Source organism: Podarcis melisellensis (assembly GCF_964234715.1).
Source record: "Podarcis melisellensis genome assembly, chromosome: 17".
NCBI lineage: Eukaryota > Metazoa > Chordata > Lepidosauria > Squamata > Lacertidae > Podarcis > Podarcis melisellensis.
In genome coordinates this window covers 31571585-31598510 of record NC_138534.1, presented here as the reverse complement: position 1 = coordinate 31598510, position 26926 = coordinate 31571585, and the positions used below count along the sequence as shown (strand labels likewise).

At 44.3% G+C, this 26926-nt stretch overlaps 1 protein-coding gene across 3 annotated transcripts in view; it reads left to right on the top strand.

Annotated features, from left to right (window-relative positions):
• GAK (cyclin G associated kinase) overlaps positions 1-26926 on the top strand; it is a 74794-nt gene that overhangs the window by 37778 nt on the left and 10090 nt on the right. Inside the window, exons 12-23 of one of the 3 annotated variants that reach the window (XM_081893780.1) lie at positions 6591-6640; positions 6742-6890; positions 8546-8668; positions 9236-9369; positions 10790-10984; positions 11677-11794; positions 12310-12389; positions 13300-13493; positions 13682-13837; positions 14993-15484; positions 18915-19085; positions 26652-26789. In XM_081893780.1, coding sequence (XP_081749906.1) covers positions 6591-6640; positions 6742-6890; positions 8546-8668; positions 9236-9369; positions 10790-10984; positions 11677-11794; positions 12310-12389; positions 13300-13493; positions 13682-13837; positions 14993-15484; positions 18915-19085; positions 26652-26789 — 2000 coding nt within the window. The remainder of the gene's footprint in view (positions 1-6590; positions 6641-6741; positions 6891-8545; positions 8669-9235; positions 9370-10789; positions 10985-11676; positions 11795-12309; positions 12390-13299; positions 13494-13681; positions 13838-14992; positions 15485-18914; positions 19086-26651; positions 26790-26926) is intronic. The other 2 variants (XM_081893782.1, XM_081893781.1) reach the window with 2 other exon arrangements.

Here is a 26926-nt window from a genome sequence, read left to right as displayed (position 1 = left end):
CTCCAGCTGGAGGGTGGCTTGAGAAGGACGCAATAGGCATGCATCCTGCCAACCCTGTGCCACTTTTGCAAGTCTCAGAAAGCGGTGCTGGGCTCCCAGGGCGATGTCGGCCCGAATCGGTTGTCTGGGCTCCACACTGCACAGCTGGGCAAGTGGAGCAGTGCAGCCCTGCTTAGCTCCAGTGGGTGGGGGGTCACTCCAGTGGCATGCCCCACCCTCATGGTGCACCGCATGTGCCCACCCCACCCCAGGCGCTACCAAAAAATGCTCCTCCATGGCTGAATGGTTATTTATAGCATGGATTCCCCACAGTACTGTACCTACATGTACTTCTATGGCAACATGGGAGAACTGGCAGAAAATGTTGATTTTGGGGGTAGGGCATTCCTCTTGCCCCTGGCACCCATCAGCTGAGCCTCTGTAGACAGAGACTATGGAGAGGGAAAGTCCTTGTCATAAGGCACTTAGCTAATAAGTACCGTGTTTTTCTGTGTATAAGACGCCCCATGTATATTCTTGGGGATTCCAAATTAAGAAAACACCCCTCAGCACTACCTGTGTATAAGATGAGTCCCTAGCTGTCAACCTTCCCTTTTTTGTGGGAAATTCCCTTATTCCAGCGGCGTTTCCCGCTGCTTCCCGCTGCTATCCCAGATTGTTAGATACCCCGTAGACTGTCCCCGGGACAGGTGAGGCTGCTGATCCCTTATTTTCAAATCTGAAAGTTGACAGCTATGGACGAGCCCCAATTTTAAACCTAATTTTTTGGTAAAAAAGCCCTGGTCTTATACACGGAAAAATACGGTACATTAAACTTATAGAGAGGCTTGAGACTTATTACTGTGGAGTGATTATGACCTCAAGGTTAAGGTAACCAATGGTAAGCCATCTTCCATTCACCTTTTTCATGATGCAGTTTTTGTTGGTTACCCAAGGGCAGAGGCCTCATAGGCCCAAGGGTAGATCAGCCGGCCCTCCTCCCATCTTTCTGCTCTCTCCCAAGTGTGGCGCTCGAATGCTAGCCGCTGTCTTCTGCCAGAGAGAAACCCCTTTGGGATGGACTGGAACCGTCTCTTTCAAGCAGGGCCTTTCCTGGGCAAGGTGAAAAAGCTGACACTTCAGTAAAGGTCTTTTGAGGGCCCAGGTGTGGATGGACTTGACCGTGGGGAACTGGTTAGTGACAGTAGGGAGAATTGTATAGCACCTGAGTCGAAGAAACCCAAACCGAAAGCAAAACCCCAATACAGAATTGGTGCTTGGTTAGTTCTTAATGAGCCAAGCCGTATTGCTAGTATCCTCCGTGCTGAAATCATGCTGTGCAATAAATCAAAGGCTCTTGTATGTACATGTTACGAACGTAAATAGTAAAAAACTGCATTTTCCCACTGCAAAATGGTGAGCTATTGTGGTAATCTATAAAACCAAAGCAAAGGGTTTGGTATGAATTTTATGTTCTTGCTGTTAAAACTGATGCCATATTAAACTTATAGATACCGTATTTTTCGCTCTATAAGACACACCAGACCACAAGACACACCAGACCACCTAGTTTTTGGAGGAGAAATACAAGAAAAAAAATATTCTGAATCTCAGAAGCCAGAACAGCAAGAGGGATCGCTGCGCAGTGAAAGCAGCAATCCCTCTTGCTGTTCTGGCTTCTGGGATAGCTGTGCAGCATGCATTCGCTCCGTAAGACGCACACACATTTCCCCTTGCTTTTTAGGAGGGAAAAAGTGAGTCTTATAGAGCAAAAAATACGGTAGATACCTGCTTGCTCCCCAAAGAAATAATTTGCATGAGCAGCGTAAAGGTTTATTTATCCTTTTATATTGGCTTTCTTAACACACATCCCTTCACCACAAGGCACCTGGGCAGGTTACAACAACATAGTACATTGCAGCTCATATCTTTTTAGCCAAAATATATTTCATCTCTACTGAGGCCCAGATCTGAAGAACTATGCATGAGCTCCACACTTCGAAAGGGGTCTTGTAGCTGGTGTTTGCTTGTTGCTCTTTCTTTGTAACATGGCGCTGAAAGGAGTTTTGAATAGCAGACTTGCTTCCACCCTCACCCCCAGTATTGCTCTAAAGAGCAGACAGAATGCCTTCCAAGAAAAAACAGGAATAAATAGAAATCCCAATGCCTTTTGGGTTCGCTAACAATAATTTTTGGAATCCTTTTTAAGTAATCTGGGACACCGTAGATGATGAAAGGCCTGAGGTTTGTAATTCTGAAACTGCAGTTTCCATATTGTTAGTATGAGATAATTTCCAAACTGTGAGAATTGCCACTTGCACCGTAACCATATGTGTGTTTACTTGGAAGCAAACTGGTTTGAGACTGATGGTGTGCCAAGTAAACATGATATTGGGGATAGGTAGGCTGGGAGATCCACTGTCTCTGTGCAACTGGCACATATCACTGAAGTGCAACATGACTAACCAGCCTCAGCGGGGTATTAGGAACATTCATGCAAATCTCTTTTGGGCTAAATGAAATGCCATTCCCTTGACTCCCGATGAGGTTTCTATGTTCTATGTCAATGTTGCACTTGCTTAACGCTCCTTTCAGTTATGATATGAATTGGTTGGATGTATAGTATCACTTGAAGCTCAAACCTTATTTTCTTATCTTGCCATTAAATGCTTTTCAAAGCAATGCAAACAAATGAAACTGCAATGGCTGGTGCTCTTTTTATTTATTTTTTTAGGTTCCTAGCATTAATGGTTTTCATTACCTCTAGTAAGTAGTAAATGCCTAATGTGACTTCAGGCATTCGTTAAGGAGGGAAAGCAAGGTTTGTTTTTCAGAGGGTTATGAGATGGTTGTTTTGGAGAGGGCTTTCTCTCGTTCTCTTTTTATTTTGCATCTTGATTTTGCGTGTGACGCTTATTTCCTTGCCCATTTTTCCTCCCTCCTTCAACTTTCATCAATCCATGCCCACGTTCTTAGCAGTCCAAGGTAAATATGCCTCAATTGCCTGTGTTCTCTGTGTTGCATGCTAACAGGATTGTTCTGGTCTTAACCTGCTAACGTTAACTATGTCATACTGAGAAGTTTCTGAACTCTCAAGTTATACATAAGAGATGACACGCTAATCCTGTTCAATGCATTGGCCCCAACACATTGGTAGACCTACAACAATGTGAATAAAGGGATTGTCCTGTAGCTTTCGTATTTCATTCTACTTAAGTATCTTTTGATAGTCTTAATACATGTATAACTTCAGAGCTTCTGGTTTTGTTTGTTTTGTTTTTAAAAACAATTTCTACATCTTTTTTGCTTTTGATGCTCTAGGAGGCTTAGTTTGGTCAGAATTGAGTATGCACTTCCGGAGTTAACTCTGAATGTATTTCTTCTGGTAAATGAGTCACCATAGCCACTAGAGGGCCATGGAAATTTGTGTCTCGGGCTTTTTAGACCCGTCTACCCATCTGAAACCAAAGGGACACATTGGTTGCCAGATGTGAAATGTATTGGCATTATTTTTAGCTGTCTTACCCCACTACAGAAGAAGTTTAGTAGAGGATGCTCTGGGGCAAGGGGAAAAGTCCCACTGCGCTAGCAGACGTCTTTCCACAACCACAATAACTTAGCTGAATCCTGTCCTACATCTCTTAGTCCAGTTCAGTGCCAGATTTACGTATAAGCTAAACAAGCTATAGCTTAGGACCCCACTCTCTTGGGGACCCCCCAAAAAATTAAAGGAAAAATAACCTGGATATACATTTCCAAAATATAAGATAAAAAAGAAATAAAATAAAATAAAACCTACATACAGCAACAGTGTTTTGTGTTGTGTAGGCTCCTATGATGTAAGTAATGGGCCCCACATATAGCATATATTCAACACACTAAAACAGTGACAATTTGTTGTTGAGAAAGGAGAGCTAGACATATAAAGGACCCCATTACTTTCAGTAGCTTTGGGCCTTATCAAACCTAAATCCGGCCCTGGTCCAGATAGCAGCTAAGGAATGATTGGGAGACAAGTTTTAGCTGGTCTTAATATGCAAGGCAGGTTTCGGTGCATGTTGAAGAAATGGAAGCAAAATGTTGCAGGGCAGGGCACACAAGGTGGTGGAACTAAAGAGAATAAAACTTCAACAAAGGATTTCATATGGACTTGGACCACAAGTGTGAATGCTTAAAAGAAAGTTGGTGTCCTTTTCTAAAAGCACCTGTGTGATTGATTGACTGACAGTACAGTCAAACCTTTGTTGTCGAATGTAAGCCGTCCTGGAATCCGGAATTGGGAACGTTCGACTTCCGAAACATTCAGCAACTGAGGCACGGCTTGTTCGGGTTCCGAAAAATGTTAAAAAACCGGAGCATTTTCTTCCGGGTTTCCGGCATTCAGGAACTGAGGTTTGTCTGTACCTAGCAGGCAACACATAAACCTATTCTAGTTTAGGAATATTCTTTCTTGTTGAGTGGAGACACACAAATCTGATTAAAAAGTAGTGAAATAGAAGACTGGACTGACCAGCCGAACTAAACATTCCGCCAAATGGACTCCATCCAGGGACTGTACCGCACTGGACTGTAAATGAAGGGGTGGGAAATAATTGTATTTTTTTAAAGTGCTCTCTCTGTGTGCACACATATGTGCAAACATAACTTTCTACATCGTGGAATGGACTAGACTACAACTGCCATCCCCAACGTGCAAATTTTCTACTTGCTGGGAGTTTTCATAACATAAACAGGGATATTTAAAAAATGAAGCCTACCCCCAAGCCCCCACCCTGCCCAGCAATCTTCAATGGCTTTTGTTAAAAGAAGAAAACTTGTGCCTTACTGGAATGTGTGTGGGAAGTTTTTGTATCTTAAGGTTATCTGTTTGGAGAGTGGGCATGGGTTGTGCTTGCTCTGTAGTATTTTGCCTCCACAATATTTATTTAACAGTGCCAAACCTCTATTTCAAATTATAAACACACTTATCTCTGCTAAGGAGTCTAAAGGATACCTGTGGTGCTGACCTAGGTTAACCTGCTTCTGTTCAATTCTTCTTATTTCTTTTCACTTGTTTGCTTGCGACTGATACAACTTTATGCTGGTTTATCAATAGTATTTTGTGTATTTCCACTTAAAGTGCTAATCCATCTCTCTTAGTTCAGCTCTCTTTTAAGGGAGGCTCGTCCTGTGCACTCATGAATTAGTAACGTCTTTGTTTTTTGCTTAACCATAGAGCAGGGCAAGGGAACCTGCTGCCCTCCAGATGTTGTTGGACTCCAAATCCCAACAGCCTTAGCCAGACAGGCCAGTGGTGAGGAATGATGGGAGTTGTAGTCCAATATTTTGAGGGCCACAGATTCTAAAGCTCTGCTGTAGAGACTTTCCTAAATCTTTTCCCCTCTGTGTAAAACCATAGACTCAACTAGTTACTAGTGGCCAAGTGAAGCATAAACTGGGTTAGGTGAGTCAGTGTTGTGGGAACCTAGAAAAGCCCCAGAAATCACATTTTGTTTGAACCCTCTCCAAAAGTGGTAGAAGAATGAGAGAAGTCATCAAAATTGTATTGCTTTGCATAGTCCTGATTTTTTTTTTTTAGTAAGGCATGTACACACTCCTACATCTAACCCCCTCAGCTTATTGCCAGATCCTCAAGATGCTACACCGACTCAGCAGATCTGAGAGGTGGGAAGCAGCTTGTCAATTTCATATTGGTGGTGGATCTTGGCCTCAGCATCGGGACATCTGTAGCTGTTGGCTCAGTGGCACCAATAATGTGCTCCTTGGCCTGTGGATTGCAGAAGGACCATACAAGGGGCATATCTGAGTCAAGGCTAGCAGAGAGCTTTAATATTGCCTATGAGCCTCCTGCACAACATAGTATATGAACTTTCCCTGTTAGCTCCGGAGGTGGGAACGATGATTCAGTCGTTTGCCACTATTCATTGCAGTAAGGAGGGGAAGGAGAGCAGGGTGTATCTGCTCACTTCACCAAGTCAAGGAAGCTTCTACAGCCGCTGTGGCTTGAAGTTAGTGCTGCAGTAGCCATGGGAATAATGGGATATTAACCTCACAAACCTTTCATGCAGATCAGTCTTGCCCATCCGAGTGCCCTTCAGGCATGGGGACTACAACTTCCATCATCTTTGACTATTGGCCATGTTGACCGGTAGCTGAGTTGACTTGTAGTCCCATACATCTTGAGGGCATGAAGTTGGGGAAATCTGATGTAGATCACTAGGAATAGTCTTATCTCTCTCCCCCTGCCCGCCCCCATAAGAATTTTCGTAAGTCTGTTGCCTTAAGTATTCAAAACATTCAGTTTCAGGATGTTTGATATGTCTCATATTCTGCCCAGGAGACAGAGTTTCATGAATGGGACGGTGCCATCTGCTTACTAACTTACTCTGCTGTGCTAGATTCTTTAGATACCTTCTATAATTCAGAGATTTGAGACAGATGTAGGAGAAACTCTCCAAAGGTGGGTGGGAGGTGTTGGTATTCCAGCTTGAAGGGCAAGGAAGCTGGCATAGAGAACCTAGTAAGGTAGCTCCCATCCTGAAAACTCCATTTTCGAAGCAGCCTAGAGATTCTGTAGTTTTAACTTGAGTATTCCTCTCTTTACATTTCAGTTATGCCAAGGGGGATTTGGATTTATCATACATCACTTCCAGAATTGCTGGTATGATAAGATCATCCTTTATCAAATTGCATATTCTAGCTGCTTTTATGAAAACAAAGGCTTGAACCTCTGCTATCGTTTTATTTCTTCTTCCTTCCCAGTGATGTCCTTTCCGGCAGAAGGTGTTGAGTCTGCAATAAAAAATAACATAGAAGACGTGCGGTTGTTCTTAGACTCAAAACATCCCGGACGCTATGCTGTCTACAATCTGTCTCCGAGAACGTACAGACCCTCCAGATTTCACAATAGGGTTTGTAAGCCAGTGCTGCTTTGCCAATGTTCCTTTTGCCATTGCAATGTCTTCTTCTTTTCCAGTAGAAACTCGTAACCTGGTGCTTCCTTGACATGTGGGAAGCTGTAAGAGTTGCTAGAATGTCCTCTACCTGCTTGGCTTCCCTGTACAAATGAGAGAATATTTTTGGAATGGTTTGGACTGTTTCCAGAATGCTTTAAAAATGTTTTTGGTATTGATGTGTTTAGTGCCCTGGGCTCCTTCAGAAGGAAGGGCAGTGTAATGGTTCTAGGGGGTTGCTCGTGCGTAAGTTGCCGCCACTCCTGGCTAGGTTGCCTGGTTGAACCCTTTCTGTCTGGACAGCCTTTTACTCATGGCTGTCTCAGTCGCTGGCAGAATCCGTCAGTGGGCGTTTCTTGAACTTCTTCCAGCAAAGAGGTTCTTTGACGCCAAGTCTCCTCCTACTCTCCCTTCGCGGAAGTGTTCTGCGCAGGGAGGGTGTGGGCAGCGGAGGACCCGTGCTCTCCCCACTGGTCTCCGGTGAAGAGTCCTGGAGCCTCCTCTCCGATTCCCCCATCTGCCCCCCTTCTCCACTGGTGTTACGCTGATTTCCTTCCCCAGCAGATGGGCTGCCTCTCTCCCTGCTGGGACCCTCTCCGGCATCCCTCCGGAGCCTTCCCTCCGCCTCTGGCTCCAATGGCAGTCCCCTGACAGGCAGGATATAAGTTTTAATAATAATAATAATAATGATAATAACAACAACAACAATAACAACTATTATTATTATTATTATTATTATTATTATTATTATTATTATTTCTGGCCTTTGGACATGTTGGCTGGAGGCTGGCTGAGACTGATGTAAGCTGTAGTCCAAAACATCTGGAAGCCACCAGGTTAGCGCAATTGTGTGTCCATATTTCACTTCTTTGTGGTTGGCTGGTAGCCTCTGGATTTAGATGGGGAAACCTGGGCAGAAAGCATCGCTGTGATAGTTCCTCAGTGGCCTTAGGTGAGTCACAAATCCCTCACCCTTCTTGCAGCATTGTAGTAAAATGAAACATTCTGTTTATACCCTGAGCTGCTTGGCTGAAATAAATGATAAAACATGTGAGAGAGACATGTTTTATCACACCCTGCTTTCTTATGACAGGGATGTTAACTCCTTTCAGAAAATTGGGAAAGGGCGATGTGCAGGTTTCCGAAAAAGCGTGGAAATGGGTTTAGAGCAGCAGTATAAACAGATGCCATGAGACCAAAAGGAGACCTTAAAAAATATACCTATACCTATATCAGTGCTACACTTTTAATCTAAATTGTGTTATGTTGCTAAATCATGAGGACGGTTGGAAATGTGCAGAAATTCAGCAAGGTTAGCCTAGCATCTTTCTGTAGTACATTCTTAACATCATGAAACAGATGGCAGGTCGTCACATGCCTGCTAAGCTGCTGAGCTTCCTTTTATGAAATTTGCAAAATATAATTGAGGCTTCAGAGTCTGAAATAGCACGTCTTGGCTTTGGTCATCTTGTCCGTTTCTGGAGATCTTTTTTGGGGGTGGGAGGAGTTGAATATTTATTTCATTTGTTATAGAGCAGGCTTGAAAGCTATACAAGTTTCTGATTAAAATTAGTTAAATCCATGCACCCCACCCTGTACTGTCTCTAAAACAGGTGTCTGAATGTGGCTGGCCAGCAAGGCGTTCGCCAAACCTTCAAAACCTTTATAGCATTTGCAAGAACATGCATTTATGGCTGAAGCAAGACCCAAAGAACGTTTGCATTGTGCACTGTCTTGTAAGTAGCAACAGGTCTGGAAATGCCCCTGTAGCTCCAACAATACAAGAAAGTTGGAAAGAAATGTTGACTCAAAATCCTCCACGAACGGATTGGATGAGTGGGTTGGGGGTGGGAGCAAATAGAATGGTTTTAAAAACTAAGCATTGTAGATTGCAAAGAGAAGAGAGATACCATAACGTAAGAGTCAACATTTGAAAGGTGATAGGATAGGATTGGAGGAGAAACCACTGAGCAGCTGATCCACTTGGAATTTCAGCTTCACCACCCCCAAACCCAGTTAAATGTATACAGAAAATGGGGGATTTGAAGTAATTTGGAAGTTGGGACTTAACCAAACTGCATCAAAATGTCCAAGAAGTATCTGTACTCTGTTCGTATCACTGGAACAAAGAGAGCTTTCTTCCTCCCTCACAGACCAGAGCTTGTGCCTAATTTCTCGTGAATTCGGTAGTGGACATGTGACATTTCTTTGATTGAAAACATTATCCAAGAGCTGGTATATAATAAATGACATTTCCCCATCAATAGCTACTGTTCCTACCCTTGTATCTTTTCTTTTGGTAGGACGGAAGAGCGGCATCAGCCGTCGTCGTGTGTTCTTTCTTATGTTTCTGCCGTCTGTTCACTACGGCCGAAGCCGCTGTTTATATGTTTAGTATGAAGCGCTGCCCGCCAGGCATTTGGCCATCCCATAAGAGGTGAGCAATCGTTCAATGAAGCTGTGTTCTCCTATTTTATTTTATTTTTTGCAGAAGCCCTGATACATGTTATGAAAATGGAGATAGATGGAAAATTTAAAACAGGAAGCCGGGGGGTGCATCTCATGCAGACATTACAAACTACATTGATTTTTTTGAATTGCATCAAAGGGCTCTACCTCTCCTACCTCCGGCTAAGCCTAAATATATTGGGAGCCCTATTATAGATGTGAATGGCAGCTGGGGCTCTGTGAGGATCAGAGTCCAGCTGGCATGGCCCTCATTTCCAGTGTGGTGTAGTGGTTAAGAGCAGTGGACTTGTAATCTGGTGAACCGGGTTCGCGTCTCTGCTCCTCCACATGCAGCTGCTGGGTGACCTTGGGCCAGTCACACTTCTTTGAAGTCTCTCAGCCCCACTCACCTCACAGAGTGTTTGTTGTGGGGGAGGAAGGGAAAGGAGAATGTTAGCCACTTTGAGACTCCTTAGGGTAGTGATAAAGCGGGATATCAAGTCCAAACTCTTCTTCTTCTCTTCTTCTTCCATTGATAGGACTTGAATATCTGTGTAGTGCTTACTTGAAAGCACTTCACAGGCTAGCTGCATGATCCGGTGTGGTTGGTTCATTCTTTAGTGAGCAGGAAACAAGTGACACCTGCCACTCACCTGTTTACCTGGAATAATTGCTGTTTGCCCCAAGCAAGTAGCAAACTATGCAGAAGTTGCAAAATATGGCCCCTTTCTGTAAAGAGTCAATAATTATTTGTGTGAGCTTTAACTATGCCCTATTAGGTATGCATTCAGTAAGGTACACTTGTAAATAGCCGCTTGTTTGACTAACCGTGACATGTAAAATCTCAGTCATTTTATTTCCCAAAGTTAAAACCATGCTCAAGGTGGCTTACAATATATAAAAAAAATTATGTAACTGCAAACATAACAGAAGTAGTCATAAACAAAGCATTGAAAAGCACACAGACAAAGTGAACGATTTCCAGATAAATCATAAGAGTAAAAGTATAAAGATACACAAAATTAAAATCGACAACAGTACCTCAGCCCAAGAGTCTGTTCAGCTGCCTCAGTTTTTGTGGCTGGAGTTAGCCAGGGCACCCAGGGCTATGTGGAAAAAGGTCTCCAAGGCAGAGAATGTATTCTAGGCCTCATTTTCCTGGGCAGGGAAGCGTTAAAAAAATTGAAGAGAACTGCCCTTTTATTCTTTTCAGATAATCTGTGGGCCTCAAATGTTGGCGTGTAACACATGTGGCTAGAGGGAGCAGGGAAGTATTCCTATGGACTAGAAACTTTTTGTGAACTTGCAAAGCTGTGAACGGCTGACCAGGGTGTGCAGTGTTGAGTTCATAGTTTCACCGACTCAAAGCATTGCGTTGTTTGACTTCTGCTGCGTCCTTGTTTCCACAGATATATAGAGTACATGTGCGACATGATGGCCGAAGAGCCCATCATCCCTCACAGCAAGCCAATCCTCATCAAGTCTATTGTCATGACTCCAGTCCCTCAGTTCAACAAGCAGCGCAATGGCTGCAGGCCTTTCTGTGAAGTTTATGTCGGGGACGAAAGAGCAGCCACTACCTCACAAGAATATGATAAAATGAAGTAAGTGGGTAGCGAGGCCTGAGTTTCTCGGGGATCCGTGTTAATGTCATCTACAGTCCAGGCAGAAACTTCCCACTTAGCTTTTTCACCCTTAGCTTTCTTGTGTAGCAACTTGTGAGTAGCCCAGCTTCCTTTAAAACAGGAGAAAGAATAGGAGCCCCATGTGCGTAGCTTGATGCAAGTTGTGTAGCCTTGCTGCTGCAACCCACCATCTTGCACTGTCTGGGCTACTTGGGGGTTGAAGAAATCAAATTGTAACCAGTTACAGTGGTACCTCGGTTCTCAAACATAATCCGTTCTGTGAGACCGTTTGGCTTCCAAAATGTTTGAAAACAGAGGTGCAAAAAGCAGTCTGCAAATTGTGTTCAGAAATTGAAAGAACACGCAGCGGAAGGTGTTCGACTTCTGAGGCGCATTCAAAAACGGAAGCATTTACTTCTGGGTTTTCGGTGTTCGGGTTCCAAAACTTCCGTCAACGGAGACGTTTGAGAACCGAGCCTGGCACCCTCCAGATATTGCTGGACTACAGTTCCCATCATCCCTGACCTCTGGTGGCAGGGAATGATCAAAGTTGGAGACCAACAACATCTGAGGGAGCGGGTCTGCACATTCCCCCACCTGTGCCGTAATGTTTCTAAATTGCACTGCAGCATATTGACGTGCGATGCCTGGTTTTTCTCCCTCTCCCTTAGGGATTTTAAGATGGAAGACGGCAAAGCTTTGATCCCGTTAGGCATAACAGTCCAAGGAGATGTTCTCATTGTTATCTATCATGCCAGGTCCACTTTGGGTGGCAGACTCCAAGCCAAGGTAAGCTGAAAAGATAGAACTGTATTTTATTTTATTTTGGTACGGAACTCTGCTGGGTTTCTTGAGGGATATTTTTACTTGCCATAGCACCCAATTCCTATGTCAGGCAATGCATTTGCCCACATGGCTGGACGAGACTGATTATAGCTGCCCTACATCTGGAAAAGCAGAAGAGGAGACAATGCTTTACATGCTTTTAATAAATTATAGAAGTAACAAAGGGATTTCACTGGCCAAAGTCACTAATAATATTAGCAGGCAGGGAATATCTCTGGTGCAGTGCACGATATTGCATAACATTAATTGCTTCATTTCACATTATTTCTATTATATCTTATTTGTTTAATTAATTTTAGGCATTTAGATACCGCTCAATGCTCAGAATTTCTATGTGGTGTTCATAAAATGTGTTTTTTAAAAAAGCAACAACAGAGAATGAGAACAACTTAAAATTCATCACAAAGACAGAAATCATGTCCTGTCCTTTTCTTTCTTTCTTTGTATTGCTTTGCAAGATGGCATCAATGAAGATGTTCCAGATCCAGTTTCATACAGGATTTGTCCCGCGGAATGCCACTACTGTGAAATTTGCAAAGTACGTTGATAACCTGTTTGGTGATAACTTTCCCCAGTGTAATGGCAACAAGTACTCCCACTTTAACTGCAGAAGTAGTTTTACAGTCGTGTGTGTGTGTGTGTTTTAAACTGTAGTTTTCTCTTTAACACTCTTCCTTAGCTGTGTATGGTAGTACCTCTGGCTACAAACTTAATTCGTTCAGTTAAGTTCCTAGCCAATAAAGATCTCCAGGTGACAAATCTGGTAGCCAAGTTAGCTCTGGCAGCTAAGAAGCTCCGTTCTAGATATGTTAAAAAAGGTAAAGGACTCCTGACAGTTAAGTCCAGTCGCGAACAACTCTGGGGTTGCAGTGCTCATCTCGCTTTACTGGCCGAGGGAGCCGACGTTTGTCTGCAGACAGTTTTTCCGGGTCATGTGACCAGCATGACTAAGCTGGCGAAACCAGAGCAGCACATGGCAACGCCGTTTACCTTCCCGCTGAAGCAGTACTTATTTATCTACTTGCACTTTGACGTGCTTTCGAACTGCTACGTTGGCAGGATCTGGGACTGAGCAACAGGAGCTCACCCTGTTGCGGAGATTGGAACCACCAACCTACTGATTGGCAAGCCCAAGGCTCAGTGGTTTAGACCACAGCGCCACCCGAGTCCCCTAGATACGTTAATGCTTCCTAATTTTAAAACCTCATGCTGTAAATTTTTATGTTTTTAGCTTTTATAGGTCATGTTGTATGATTTCAGCTTTGTTCTTATTATCTGCTGTACATTGTAAAGGCTTTTGACTATATACAGTTGATTGATTGATTGATTGATTGATTGATTGATTGAATTTGTATTCCATTGGCTTCCCTGTGGCTTGCACAGAATACCTTCCCTGTGGATTGTGGTCTAATTCCTTGCCATTGTCAACTTGTGTAAAATTGCTGCAGGTACGATCTGGATGCATGTGACATTCAAGAGAAATATCCAGACTTGTTCCAAGTGAATCTGGAAGTTGAAGTAGAGCCTCGGGACCGGCCCAGCACTGAGCGAGCCCCCTGGGATAACTTGAACACCAAGGGTCTAAATCCCAAGATCCTTTTCTCCAGCCGGGAAGAGCAGCAAGAAATACTAACAAAATTTGGTAATGAGAAAAATGCGTCCGATTTTCTGTTTGAGCATTTTCAAAGGCTTCCGTTTCATATTCTGGGGGGGATTTATCTCCCCTCCCCACCCCATTGCTTTGTTTTTGCCACGAGCTCTCATTTGTTCCATCTCCCTAACAGGTGGCAGGTTCCTAAATTTCTTGCATTTGAACTTTTTGCCTGTTAGGTAAGCCCGAGCTACCTAGACAACCGGGGTCAACTGCCCAGTATGAAGCAGAAGCCTCCAAGTCAGAATCATCTCCAGAAGGTGCTCCCATGGAGTCGGACTCCCCACCGAGCGGCAGTGCGGAGGCAGATTTCTTCCACACGTTGGATTGGCAAGGTAGGGCAAACCAGTGGCTTCATAGCACTTCTCTGGTTGCTCCTGTGCTGTCTGTTGCTTGACACCAGCCTTGCTCTAGGCCTGCTTGCTACAGTAGTCATCTTGACATCAGTGTGTTCATCCTCTGTGTACTCAAGTCCCACAAAAGTAAAATAAAAATAAAAATTATGGGCTGAGAAAAGCTGAAGTCTGCAATGCTGTCTCTGACTAGGCAACAAGTCAGAGGTTGTCCCCAAGGACCCTTTGCTGATATAGGGGTCTCAGGGTGGTGGTGTTGTCCACCTGCATTCCTTTCTCCTTTCTGGACAGACCTCAATTCTCCTCCCCCCCCCCCAGCGGAAGGGTCCTTCTGTGTGAAATTGTCCAAATCCCACAAAAAAGCCCTGCTCCTTCAGAATTGCAGCGTCCAGGCAGCCCAATTTGTGGGCAGCTCAGTCTTCCATCATTTCTGTGCAAAGGATCTGGAATGATAGTGCTTAAAATCCCTCCATCCCACCGTGAAATTTGAGTGTTTGTAGGAGGTTGGGGGGGGGAGTTTCCAAGGAATATTCCCCAGCAAATAAAAGTCAGGATTTCTCTTAGCTTCCTTTACTAGAGAGTAACAATTTTGCTTTCTGGGGTTCCTGTGGGTTTTGGTGGATATGGGCTTCCAGAGCTTCTGTCTTGCCATTAGGCCCGTGTCCTCAAAGAATGTGCTCCTGTGCCATAAATGCCAGCGATTAAAGGCCCTGTGTTATAGCCGGCCTCCTCTGCCCATCATGGTTGCCAATGCAGAAGCAAAATGAGAGCTATGGAGTGACTGAGGTCCACAGCACTAGGACTTGGCAGCAGGCCCATTTGAGGAATGCGGATTGGGACCTTGGCTGCCCATGCCTTTGGCACTTGGCTGAATTTTACGTGGTCCTTGGCTTTATGGCACACTTATGGCAAGGAAGGGAAAAGGGCCTTACCAGATTTTGACTCTTGCTCCTCCCACCACCATCATGTAGCCTTTGATGGGTTAGCCCCAAAGGAACATGTCCATTGGTGGAGCAAAGGTTTCTCATCCCCACCTTATTCCATTCATGCAATAAAAGTTGTTGCAGACTGGTGGAATAGCACCGTTACAGTAAACCTGTTGCAAGTAGGTGTCATGTCCTTCTCTTCACCCAACAGAAGGCAAAAGTCCCGAAGCGGCGCCTGAGGGACCCTTCCCCAAAGAGAGACCTCGGTTGGTGGAGGAAAGGGACGACAGCGAACCTTCCGACGAGGAATTTGCTGCCTTTCCCAGTGAGGTCAGACCAGTTGAGGAAATGGTGAAACACGCCCTGGAAAAAGAGGACGGTGAGCCGCTGTTTGAAGCTGATTTTGACACTCCCACTGGTCAGCTGGAGGAGACTCCCACAGAAGACAGTGTTGACTTGCTTGGGCTGGATTCAGACGCTCCCCCAGAGCTGCTGCAGCCTCCTTCGGAGATGAAGAGCTCCTCCAGCAACGCAGACTTGCTGAGCGAACTGTTTGTTGGCGGTGCCCCGGAGAGTTCGGAAGACTCTACCGCGGACCTTCTAGGAGGAGGAGCAGAATTCTTCTTTGGTGGCCAACCACAGCCCTCTACGCACCCCCACCAGAGTAGTGCCCCCTCGACAGGAGCCACCTCTTCTTCCGCAGGTACGTAACTGGGGCTTTCCTTTCATTGGAATTCTGATCAGCAGTTGGATTCACTGCCATCCTAGAAGTGTACACAATAAGTCCGCAGACACAGACCGTTGAGAACTGTAGAGCACTTCTACTTTAATTTTTAGATAGGTTTCCAGATGGCTCTGGCAGGTTTCCGGCTGGCACTCTTGTCAAAGCCCTGGAGCTGAGCTCTGGAACATTTGAGTGGCTCCTGCTTCCATCAACTCTGGCTGGTGACCCAGCTGCGCCTCTTTCTCATCAGGGATAGCCTAGCTTGTGTCGTCTATGCTCTGGTAATCTCTAGGTTAGATTACTACAATGCATTCATCACACGTGGAGTTGCCTCTGAAGACGGTTCGAAAACTTCAGATGGTGCAAAATCCTGTGTCTGGGTTTCTCCATGAGGCAAGACAGTTTGAGCATATTGCACTGATCTTGGCCCGGCTTCAGTGGCTGCCAGTTAGTTTCCAGGCCCAATTCAAAGTGCTGGTTTTGACCTATAAAGCCTTAAACAGCTCAGAACTGCAAACTACGTCTCTCCATATGAACCTGCCCGGACCCTGAGATCATCCTCTGGGGCCCTTCTTCATGTGCCTCCTCCACGAGAGGTTCAGAGGGTGGCAGCATGAGAATGGACCTTTTCTGCAGTGGCTCCCCACTTGTGAAATGCTTTCCCCCTTCATTATCTGTTTTTAGGTGCCAGACAATAACATTCCTCTTCAACCAGGCCTTCGGCTGTCTAAAATCTTATACCACTTTTAAAGATATTTGGGGGGGGGGAGGATTATTGGTTTGTGGGGGTTTTTTTGGTTCTTGTTTTTATCATGTCCTTTGTGTTTTTTATATTGTATTTTTATGTTCTGAACTGCCCTGAGATCTATGGATAAAGGGCAGTATGCACATTTAATTAATAATGATAATAATCTTGCAGATGCCATGATCTGTCTCCAAAGGAGAAGGGCGAATTACAGGATCGAGGCAATCTCACGTGCCAGTAAACCACAGTGCAGTCTGATTCAGCTGTTGCCTTCTTCGCAGAGTAATGGGCATTGGGGAAGGTGCTTGTGAGCCTCAAAGTTCCTCCCGTAGGAAACACAGAAAGAGCCTTCTGGATCAGGCCAGTCAGAGCCTGCCTGCCCATGAGGCAGGATGAGGCAGTCATCTCAAGCAGTACCCCAAAGGGTGCTGGTCTCCCTGTGGTCTCCCTGGCCTTATGGAGTTTGCCCCCTCAATGGGGAGCAGCAGAATGTTTTGCTCAGGTGCCAAAACCCCTCAGGAAGCCCCCGAGGCCAGTGGTCAAGTCTCATCCAGCATCCTCTTCTCAAAGTGGCCAACCAGGTGCCTCTGGGAAGCCCACAAAGCAGGACCTGAGTGCAAAAGCAATTTCCAGCAACTAGTATTTAGAAGCAGATTGCGTCAGACAGTAGAGCATACCAATTAGATGTATAAGCCCCACTGGTAGTCTTTTCCTCTCATTTCTTCAATGAAGATTAAAAAGTTACAAATCAGAACTTTGCAGCAGAATGTCTCTTAGCTGGCCGTAGTGTAAAATGAGTACAAAATCAGCATACACTTTTTGCTAGGCAGTCTCTCCGGTGGAGTTAAATAATTTGTTTGGGACTGGCCACACTTCCAGAGGCTCCCAAAACTCACCAGTGAGCTGTGACTTGCAGTTTGGCTGTTGGCCATCTAATAAGCCGATCTGCTTTCTGGATTCTGAATGGTTCCTTGAAACAAGAAGCATCCACTTGGATTAAATGCCTAGAGCAGGCATGGCCAAACTTGGCCCTCCAGATGTTTTGGGACTACAGTTCCCATCATCCCTGACCACTGGTCCTGTTAGCTAGAGATGGTGGGATTTGTAGTCCCAAAACATCTGGAGGGTCGAGTTGGGTCATGCCTGGCGTGGAGGTTGTGCGCTGGGAGAAAGCGGGAGGAATGGACCCCCTAGTTTAGAATGGTTTGTCTTCATGCGGAATTTAATATGTGGTGTATTCTGTTCAAGAGACCATTTACTTTTTTAAAAAAGTTAAGCACATTTGGTAGAACATGAGACTCTTAATCTCAGAGTCGTGGGTTTGAGCCCCATGCTGGGCAAAAAGATTTCTGCATTGCAGAGGGGTGGACTTGATGACTTTCATGGTCTCTTCCAGTGCTCTGATTCTGTGTTCAGCATAAACGTTAATTATTGGGTCTTCCAATTGCTGGAAACGCAGTTGTAACATTGAAATATTTCCTTAACACTAGGGCGTGGAGGCAGGTTGTGGAAGGCAAGAGCAGCCTGGTTTTGTCATATGACCACTCCCAGAGGAGGACCAAAAAACCCCGCTTTGGGGAAGCGTCTTGTTCCATTGCTTGTTAATACACATCTTGACGTCGCAGGAGAGAGCAACAGTGCTGTGATTGTTTCAAGTGGTTCCAGTAGGAGATTGCACGCGGAGCCTCAGCTGGCTCTGAGAATTCGCTTGCTCATTATTGAATTCCTGTTGAAGCGTGATCAAAACTAGCGGTGCCAGGGGCGGTAGCTTTAACTACCTGCTTGCATCGGAAATAAAGAGCTGGTGCGATGGGGAGGTGTTCCCTAAAACGGGCAGATTCCTTTTCTGTGGTCGCATTGAGCTCTAGCTTTGACGGGTGGGTGTGTCAGAACCGGCCGGGCTCTAAAAGCATCTTGGCCTGTGAATACAGCCCTGTGGCAAGGTAAGAGTGTCAGCCGGGCTCCCTGCTGGCCATCGCTTGCCACTCCCTGCTAACTATAAATACTGTCCTCTGAGCAGCTCCAATTAGCTGCTGCTTGACAGTGCTCAGTGAAAGACCTTCCGGCTGGAGACTGCCTTTTCGGCATCCTTCTGTTTATTTCACAGCCTTTGCAGTCATTGCTCTTTAAAAAAAAAAAATTAAAAGGAAAGGGGGGAAAAGATCAGCAATGCCTTCCATTGTGCAGACTGGTACAGTATGGCTTTTTAAATGTTCCTATTAGGGGTAGCAAGTCCACTTGGGTAACTCTTTCTGCTAGGGGAATCTGCCAGCTTGAAAAACTTTCCACTAACTTCCATTTGCAACTTGATTTTCTTGGGTGGAATTGTTACTGGGCTTGCGTGGTTGACTTGAGGTTGTAGGGCTTGCTTTGTTTTTTACTTTATAGGGAGAAAAGGGGGGACTTTACAGGCAGCAGATCGTCGTTCTTGTTGTTGGTGATTGGCAGAAATCCTTGTGTTGTGCAATAGCGTCTAAGCCCCAGTGACGGGTGGGTGGCAGAGGGCAGAGTTGTGCCAGTGTGCTTGGAAGCAAGATACCCTAAATAGTTTTGTGTGCCGCCTTCTCATATTGCCCATCCCCACCAGAGAATCACTTCTTCTTTTTCATCGGATGTCTTGGAAGCATCTCAAGTAACACCAATAATGCTGTGTTTTGTCTCCAGCTGACCCGTTTGATCCATTCACAGTCTCCTCGGGTTCCGACAATCCGACTCTTACTGGCCCCGATCTATTTGGTGACTTCCTTAGTCCAAATGAGCCAACCGCACCTGGTACATTTCCTTCCACACACAGCGCACCACCACCTTCCTCTAGCACAGACTTCCTTAATTTAGGTAAGTGCATGTTTCATGTGCCTTCCTCACTCCCCCTCTTCCCCCGACAGCCACATAGCCTCTTGAGTGACATGCTCCACTCAGATTAGTCAAGGTGGATTAATGTCTAACGGATCGACTTGGTGGTGTTGCTATTTTAACAAGCTTTGTGTCGCAGGTGTATGTTTATCTTTCCCCCTGTAACGTAGCTAAAGTTTTGCTAATTTACTTTTTTACAAGCTCCTTTTGCGTGAAGATAGTTGAAATTGGGTTCCCAGCACATCGTATTTCAAAATTATTAAACCCCCCATAAGTATTCCCCCTGCCACTGTTCCCCAGCCAATATTCTGGGAGTTAACAGTGTATGTTGCCATACAAACTGTCACACACGTAGCTGTGAAATTGTGGGCAAACTTATTCCATGCTTTGAGTTAGCATTAAGGCATGAAATTGACCACTAGCTGCAGAAGTTCATTTCAGCTTCTAGAATGATAGAACAAATCGGCTTGTTGATTTTCAACACTCTCTATGTGCTGGCATCCTTAACCATTTGTGTCTTGTAACAACATTTTGTACTGCCTGGCACTTATAGATTGCATATCCCTTTCACTAGGAGCTAATAATTTAAGTACTATCTTCTGTATGGTGTAGGAAGTCTGATAGCACTTTTTTCAGTTTAAATAAAGCAAGCTAGAAGATAATGGCTCGGTCCCGACTAACAGCACAACCCCAACCATATCTACTCAGAAGTAAGGCCTATTGAATTCAGCAGGATTTACTCCCAGGAATTGGGATTATAGCCTAAATTAGTTTATTTCAATGGAATTTAAGTTCATCTTGAGAACTAGTGGTGGTAACTTTTAATTGTTTGGCAAAACAGTTCCTTTAGGCCGGAAAAGGTAAAGGAGGTGGAGATACATAAATGCAGAGTTTTAGATCTCTGAAATCATAAAGGCAAACATAAATAACTATGCTGTAATATTAAAAAACAAATTGTCTGCAGACTTGTACCTGTTTGTATCCCATTTTGAATTCCTCTGACTGTCTTTTTTTCATTCTGATTAAAAAACAAACCTGAAGAATTGAATGCAGACATCTGAGGCAATTATGGCATAGGAACTTGGTTTTAATCAAATCAGCAAGAATGCTATGAATTCAGTGCGCTGTACACAGATCTGATCAAATGCCTGCTGCACACAGGAGGACTCTCATTTTCTTCTGTGCTAAGAAAATGCATTTCCTCCCAGCTCATTTAAGGAAAATGGAGAAAACTGCAAGTTGGAGCCACTGGGCCAACTTTGCAATTGCTTTTTACTATATGCATGTGTGTTTCCACCATAGGCACAGGGAAATGAGAGATTAGGTCGCAGCTATTTCCCCCCTTTTCCTTACTGATTTATTAGAATCCTGTTGTGTGCGAAAATGATGTGGGATAGTGTCTTTGTGTTGGAGCACAACATCAATGCCACTCAACACAAAAAAAGCCCTAGCTGAAGGCTTGCATGTGTGGGTGTTAACAGGATGTGTAAAATAACCCTGATCTCCTACTTGTGACAACTCTGAACTCTTAGAAGAAGTACGCACACATTTGTTGTTCAGGCTTCTCTCCTGATTAAACCTAAAAATAGCTGCTTGCGGAATCAGGAAGAGATCTCTCTGCCGACTTAATGGCACACAAATAGCATCCGCTTTTGTACCTTAGATAAAGATGCACAGGGGCTTTCTAAAATTACCAGCTGTGGGTCACTGAATGAGATTTGCTGGCACGTTGGGCAGTGACCTCTGTGGTTGTCGTGAGCATCGTTGGGATCATGCTTAGGTTGACAGGCGCCGACACAGGAAGAGGAAGAAATTGGGGAGGGGTGGGAAACCTGGCTTGGAGGAGGAGAAGATCTCCTCCTTCCTCCTTCTGTTACTTTGGAAGCAGGAGTAGAGATGCCAGCTCTCCTCCCCACAACCTCCTTGTGGAGACTTGAGGCTGGGGAGCTTTGATCAACCGAATGAGGAAGCCGGAGCAGCTTTGGTCGAGGGCAGTGCCGGATTTACCTACAGTGGTACCTTGGGTTAAGAACTTAATTTGTTCTGCAGGTCCGTTATTAATCTGAAACTGTTCTTAACCTGAGGTACCACTTTAGCTAATGGAGCCTCCCGCTGCTGCCGCCGCGTGATTTCTGTTCTCATCCTGAGGTAAAGTTCTTAACCTGAGGTACTATTTCTGGTTTAGCGGAGTCTGTAACCTGAAGAATCTGTAACCCAAGGTACCACTGTATATATAAGCTAAACAAGCTATAGCTTAGGGCCCCACTCTCTTGGGGGCCCCCCAAAAAAATTAAAGGGAAAAACCCTGGATGTACATTTCCAAAATATAAGATAAAAAAACCTACATACAACAACAGTGTTTTGTGTTGTGTAGGCTCCCATTTGTTATGTGCAAATGGCTTTAGATACCTATTCGGTCCATAACTTACTAATATAGCATATATTCAACACAAAAAAAACAGTGACAATTTGTTGTTGACAAAGGACAGCTGGAATATAAAGGGCCCCATTACCTTCAGTAGCTTAGGGCCTCATCAAACCTAAATCCAGCCCTGGTCCAGGGTGCAGCCTTGTTGCGTAAAACCAGATGTCACCTTTGCAGACGGGAGAAGACCCAACCATTTGGGACATAGGTTGCTTCTCTCTGGTTTTGAACTTAACAACAACAACAACAACAACAACAACAACAATTTATTATTTGTAAACCCCCCCCCCCCAATCTGACTGCCACTCTGGGCAGCTTCCAACATATATAAAAACATAGTAAAACATTAAACTTTAAAAAACTTCCTTATACAGGCCTGCCTTCAGATGTCTTACCAGCGAGAAGGCCTCAAGGGCACAGCATTGGCAGCCCCTGAGCTAGATGGGCAAATTGTTCCATTTGACGTAAGCCGGGTTTCTGTTTCATGGGCCATTCTGACAGGACCAAGGCAATGCATGAATTAAGCAAACTTAAAAGGCAATCACTGAAGCGGTCATCCATTCATGCCTCAGTGTACCATCCCAGCACAAGTTATCTCCTTGGCTGATTGTGAAACCAAGGTTTTCACATTGTCAAGTTGCTCTTATGATCTTGTTTCAAGACTTAGATGTTTTCCATTACCAGCTTCTGAAAATAACTTTCTGTGGTTTTCTGTGAAATTGTTCTGGCGACTGTTTTTGTTTAGTCTGTTTGGCGTTGTTGTATTATGATTTACTAGTACTGTTGTCCTTTTTAATCACAAAAGATGTGATTAATAAGAGTTGCAATGTGAAGTGTTATAATGTAATAATGAAGTGTTATAATGCAATGTGAAGCGTTATAATGGAAATTCTCATTGACTGGGCAATGCATGAAATTAGCTAAACTGAATTAGCATTTCTTTGAAACCATTTGTAGACTTATACATATTGCCCAGTCTACAAGATTCTCTGCATATGCTGTCAAGTGCATGCACATTCTCTGTTGTGTTGGCCTACATGCATACTGAATGGTCATGTACAGAATTCTGCTTATACACAGTCCCCATTCATATCTTATTAACTCATATATCTACGGTTGCCTTATGTTGAGACAGACCCTTATTCCATCTACCTCACTACTGTCTTTTCCAAAGTTGGAACAGTCCCAGACTTCTCAGTCTTGCCTTCTCTAGAAAGACTGGCCACCAAATTTGTGGTCCTGCATAAGAGGTCCTAAGGTGGTGAATGCAAGGAGACAAATCTTAAATGGAACCACCATGCCTCTTCTAGATGGCGGTGGCTGGATTGCGAAGCGATAGTATGTGTATCAGACTTAGACAGGCTTAAATCTTATGTCATGCTGAACCTGTGTCTTCCTCCTCAGGACGTCCTGGTTGTCGTCTTTAATTAGAGAATTAAAAGATCTTCTGAGCACAGTTGTCTTAAGGCTTTGCTGGAGATCTGTTAGTACGGCAGCGACAGAGATTTCTGTTATTGGGGCTTATAGCATAAATGTAATGCTCAGTGTCTTTTCTTAAATAATCTCTGTACACATACCCATTTTAACAGTGAACAGTAGTTGTGATATCTGTGCTCTAAATAAATACTTGACATAAGCTTAATAAGTTTTGGGTGCAAGTTACTAAACGTTTCATCATGAGCAGGAGTAAGCTACATGTGGGACTGTGTTCTGCAAAGCCTGATGTTTGCCCACCTTTCCCAGTGTTCGAAATTAGCCAGGTGCCAGGCACATTTTGTACCTTGCGACCGACCACTTGCGACCAAGTGAGGATTCATGGATGCCAGGGTGGTACCTGACATCTCCGCCATCTGGAGCTGCATGTCTTGGGATCATTGGCTCTGGACTGTTTTCACACACAAATGCCCCATCCTGTGGAATTCTATCAGTTCTATTTTATCTGCACAGTTGGAATGGATTTCAGGAGCCAAAATGCTTTTTCTGTGCAGCCTGAGCAATTGCCATTAAGAAAAAGAAATTGGAATAGCAATAGGCCAATACAGTGGTACCTCGGGTTAAGTACTTAATTCATTCCGGAGGTCCGTTCTTAACCTGAAACTGTTCTTAACCTGAAGCACCACTTTAGCTAATGGGGCCTCCTGCTGCTGCCGCACCGTCAGAGCACAATTTCTGTTCTCATCCTGAAGCAAAGTTCTTAACCCGAGGTACTATTTCTGGGTTAGCGGAGTCTGTAAACTGAAGTGTATGTAACCTGAGGTACCACAGTAATAGGTATTCAACACTGATAATAGAAAGTGGAACTCAATTAGCTGTTTAATATAGGATTGTATCCAATATTAGTCATACTCTGAGTAAACTCAGAGCGTATGTAACCTGAAGCGTATGTAACCCAAGGTACCACTGTATATATGTGGACTGTCCCTAGATAAGGTGACTGTTCTTCTTGAAGTTCTCAAAGCTCTTCACCTAGCTCAAGGTTATCATCTGAACTAGCCAGATGTTTAACTGAGAATCACAGTTCGCCCATCATTTGAAAAATAAGACTTTAGAGCCATCTTACCCAAAATGACAACTAGACATTCCATTTTGGTGACTTCAACCTTGCTTTAAGGAGCCATTTGCCCCTTAGTTTATATACCTGAGTTTCTATAACTGCCCCTGCTATAAAGCAGGTTAAAACTGCTTGAAAGCCTTCTACCTGAGATGCCTCCCTCCTTGGCTTCAGACAACACTAACTTTTAGTGGTTAAGTGCTACTCTTGTGATCACTTTAGGACTCAATGTAATCTTTAGTCGCCAGCAGAGAAAGGACCGCAGCATATTGGTGGCGCATCTGCCTTGCATGCTGAAGTTTCCAGGTTCAATCTCTGGTGTCTGCAGTTCCTGCCTGAAACTAGAGCCACCACCAGTCAGTCTAGACAGTACTGAGCTTCATGGACCAAAGCTCTGACTAGGTGTAAGGCAGCTTCCTATGTTAAGCACAGACTCCTGTAGCGGCATGGATAAGGTAAAGGTAAAGGGACCCCTGACCATTAGGTCCAGTCGTGACCGACTCTGGGGTTGCGGCGCTCACCTCGCTTTATTGGCAGAGAGAGCTGGCGTACAGCTTCCGGGTCATGTGGCCAGCATGACTAAGCCGCTTCTGGCGAACCAGAGCAGCGCACGAAAACACCGTTTACCTTCCCTCTGGAGCGGTACCTATTTATCTACTTGTACTTTGACATGCTTTCGAACTGCTAGGCTGGCAGGAGCAGGGACCGAGCAATGGGAGCTCACCCCGTCATGGGGATTCGAACCGCCGACCTTCTGATCGGCAAGTCCTAGGCTCTGTGGTTTAACCCACAGTGCCACCCGCATAAGCTCCTTGCTTATCAGAGCTGTGACACTCTAGCCTGTGTCTTGGTTGTCCAGAGAGAACTTTTAGCTGGACACAGAGCAACAAGACCTCAGGGACACCTGCTTAGCTACACCAATGACCTGTGTTAATAGCTTTCATTTCTAGGAATGATAGAGATGCACAGGGAAGTTTGTTAGTTATGGGATCTAGATCTATAGTCCTGTAGGCTATGGTTTCATTCTTCTGTATCAGATGAATGTCCAGTAAATAATTTTAGAATGGAGCCACAATCAACGTCTATTTTGAGTGCAGTTTCAGACTCAGCTGCAGCTGCAATTCAATTATTTGAAAAGTGCAACAAATTATTTTGATTAGGCGATCACAGATGGTAGCTGAAATTTGGATAAACATTTCGCATTGCAAAGCGAATCTTCTGTAGGTGAGCCTTTTTTAAATTAAAAAAATAGTAAGCATATGTGAACATTAACGGCTAGTCTGTTTTCAGCTGGGTGCCAGCTACTATAGCTTATAGTTCTGTTTCCATACTATCGGATTCTGGAGAAGAATAAATATCTTGGCTGTACGTAATCTCCTTGAGTTATATGACACAATGTTTGTGCTAGGATGGCCAGTTTACAGTTCATCTTGCATTTCAGAGCGCAATATAAGATCCTTTTGAGCTGGATCAGTTCAAACCTTCATCTAGACCAGGGTTTTCCAAACTTGGGTCTCCAGCTGTTTTTGGACTACAAGTCCCACCATTCCCAGCTGGCAGGACCAGTGGTCAGGGATGATGGGAACTGTAGTCCAAAAACAGCAAGAGACCCAAGTTTGGGAAACCCTGGTCTAGACAAATGGTGGACAACCACATTTCTTCCAGGTCTTAGAGCTTATTGGTTATTCAGTGGCATATTGCGTCTCTGCAGACAGGGTCTCTTTGGGTTCTATGGCCAAATAGCTGTTCACAGACAAATTGATGGAGAAGTTTGTTTTTAGTCATCTAAGCTAGTGGGGGGGTTCTTCACCTTGAAGTACAGTGGTAGCTTGGTTCTCAAACTTAATCCGTTCTGGAAGTCCATTCCAAAACCAAGGCATGCTTTCCCATAGAAAGTAATGCAAAATGGATTAATCCGTTCCAGACTTTTAAAAACAACCTCTAAAACAGCAGTTTAACATGAATTTTACTATCTTATGAGACCACTGATACATAAAATGAAAGCAATAAATAATGCACTCCAGTCACACAATCAGTCGGTAGCTGAACTGGGTTCTACACAGTCACAAAAACAAGCAAAAGAGCCACAAAAATGCAAAATAAATAGCAAAAACAGACAGACCTCAATGTAACACTTGAAACCGAAGTGTGGCACTCAAATCAGAAGCGTAACACTCAAAAAGGAGCATGTTGGGCTTCCAAAAAAAGTTCGCAAACCAGAACACTTACTTCCAGGTTTGCAGTGTTTGGGTTCCACTGTACTGAATTGCGTAAGTTAAGTTACACATGTGAAGAAGAGCTGTATTTTGTCTGCTCTGAAGCTGTTGCGAAGCCATTTGGGTGACCCCAAGTTGTTGTTTATAATGTCATAAAAAGAGCTCTGCTGGAACAGAGTGTGTGTGTGTGTGTGTGTGTGTGTTAACAAACTCTAATTGATTTCTAAGAGATAATTTTAAAAAAATAAAATAATCCAGTATAATTGCTACATTTGAATCTGTATTCCTTGTTAAGATTATGCAGCGTTACCCGCCTGCTTTTACCTTATCCTTGAATTTTGGTTTGCATCCTCTAGGGAATTTGACACCAGACCCACCTAAAATGGCTTCCTCCGCAAGCCAGCCTGACCTTCTAGGCGGCTGGGATTCCTGGGCAGATGCCCCGGCAATTAGCACTGCAGCGCCCGCACCACCGAAGAAGTCCACTTTGGAAGGTATCGTGCAAGGGAGTTGCTTCCTTTTATTTGGCAGCTGGCGGTACACGCAGAGCTACCGAAAGATTGTGTGTATGTGAAACACTTGGTCACGTAATAGTCTTGGATTTTTATCAAACAACATAGGAAGCTGCCTT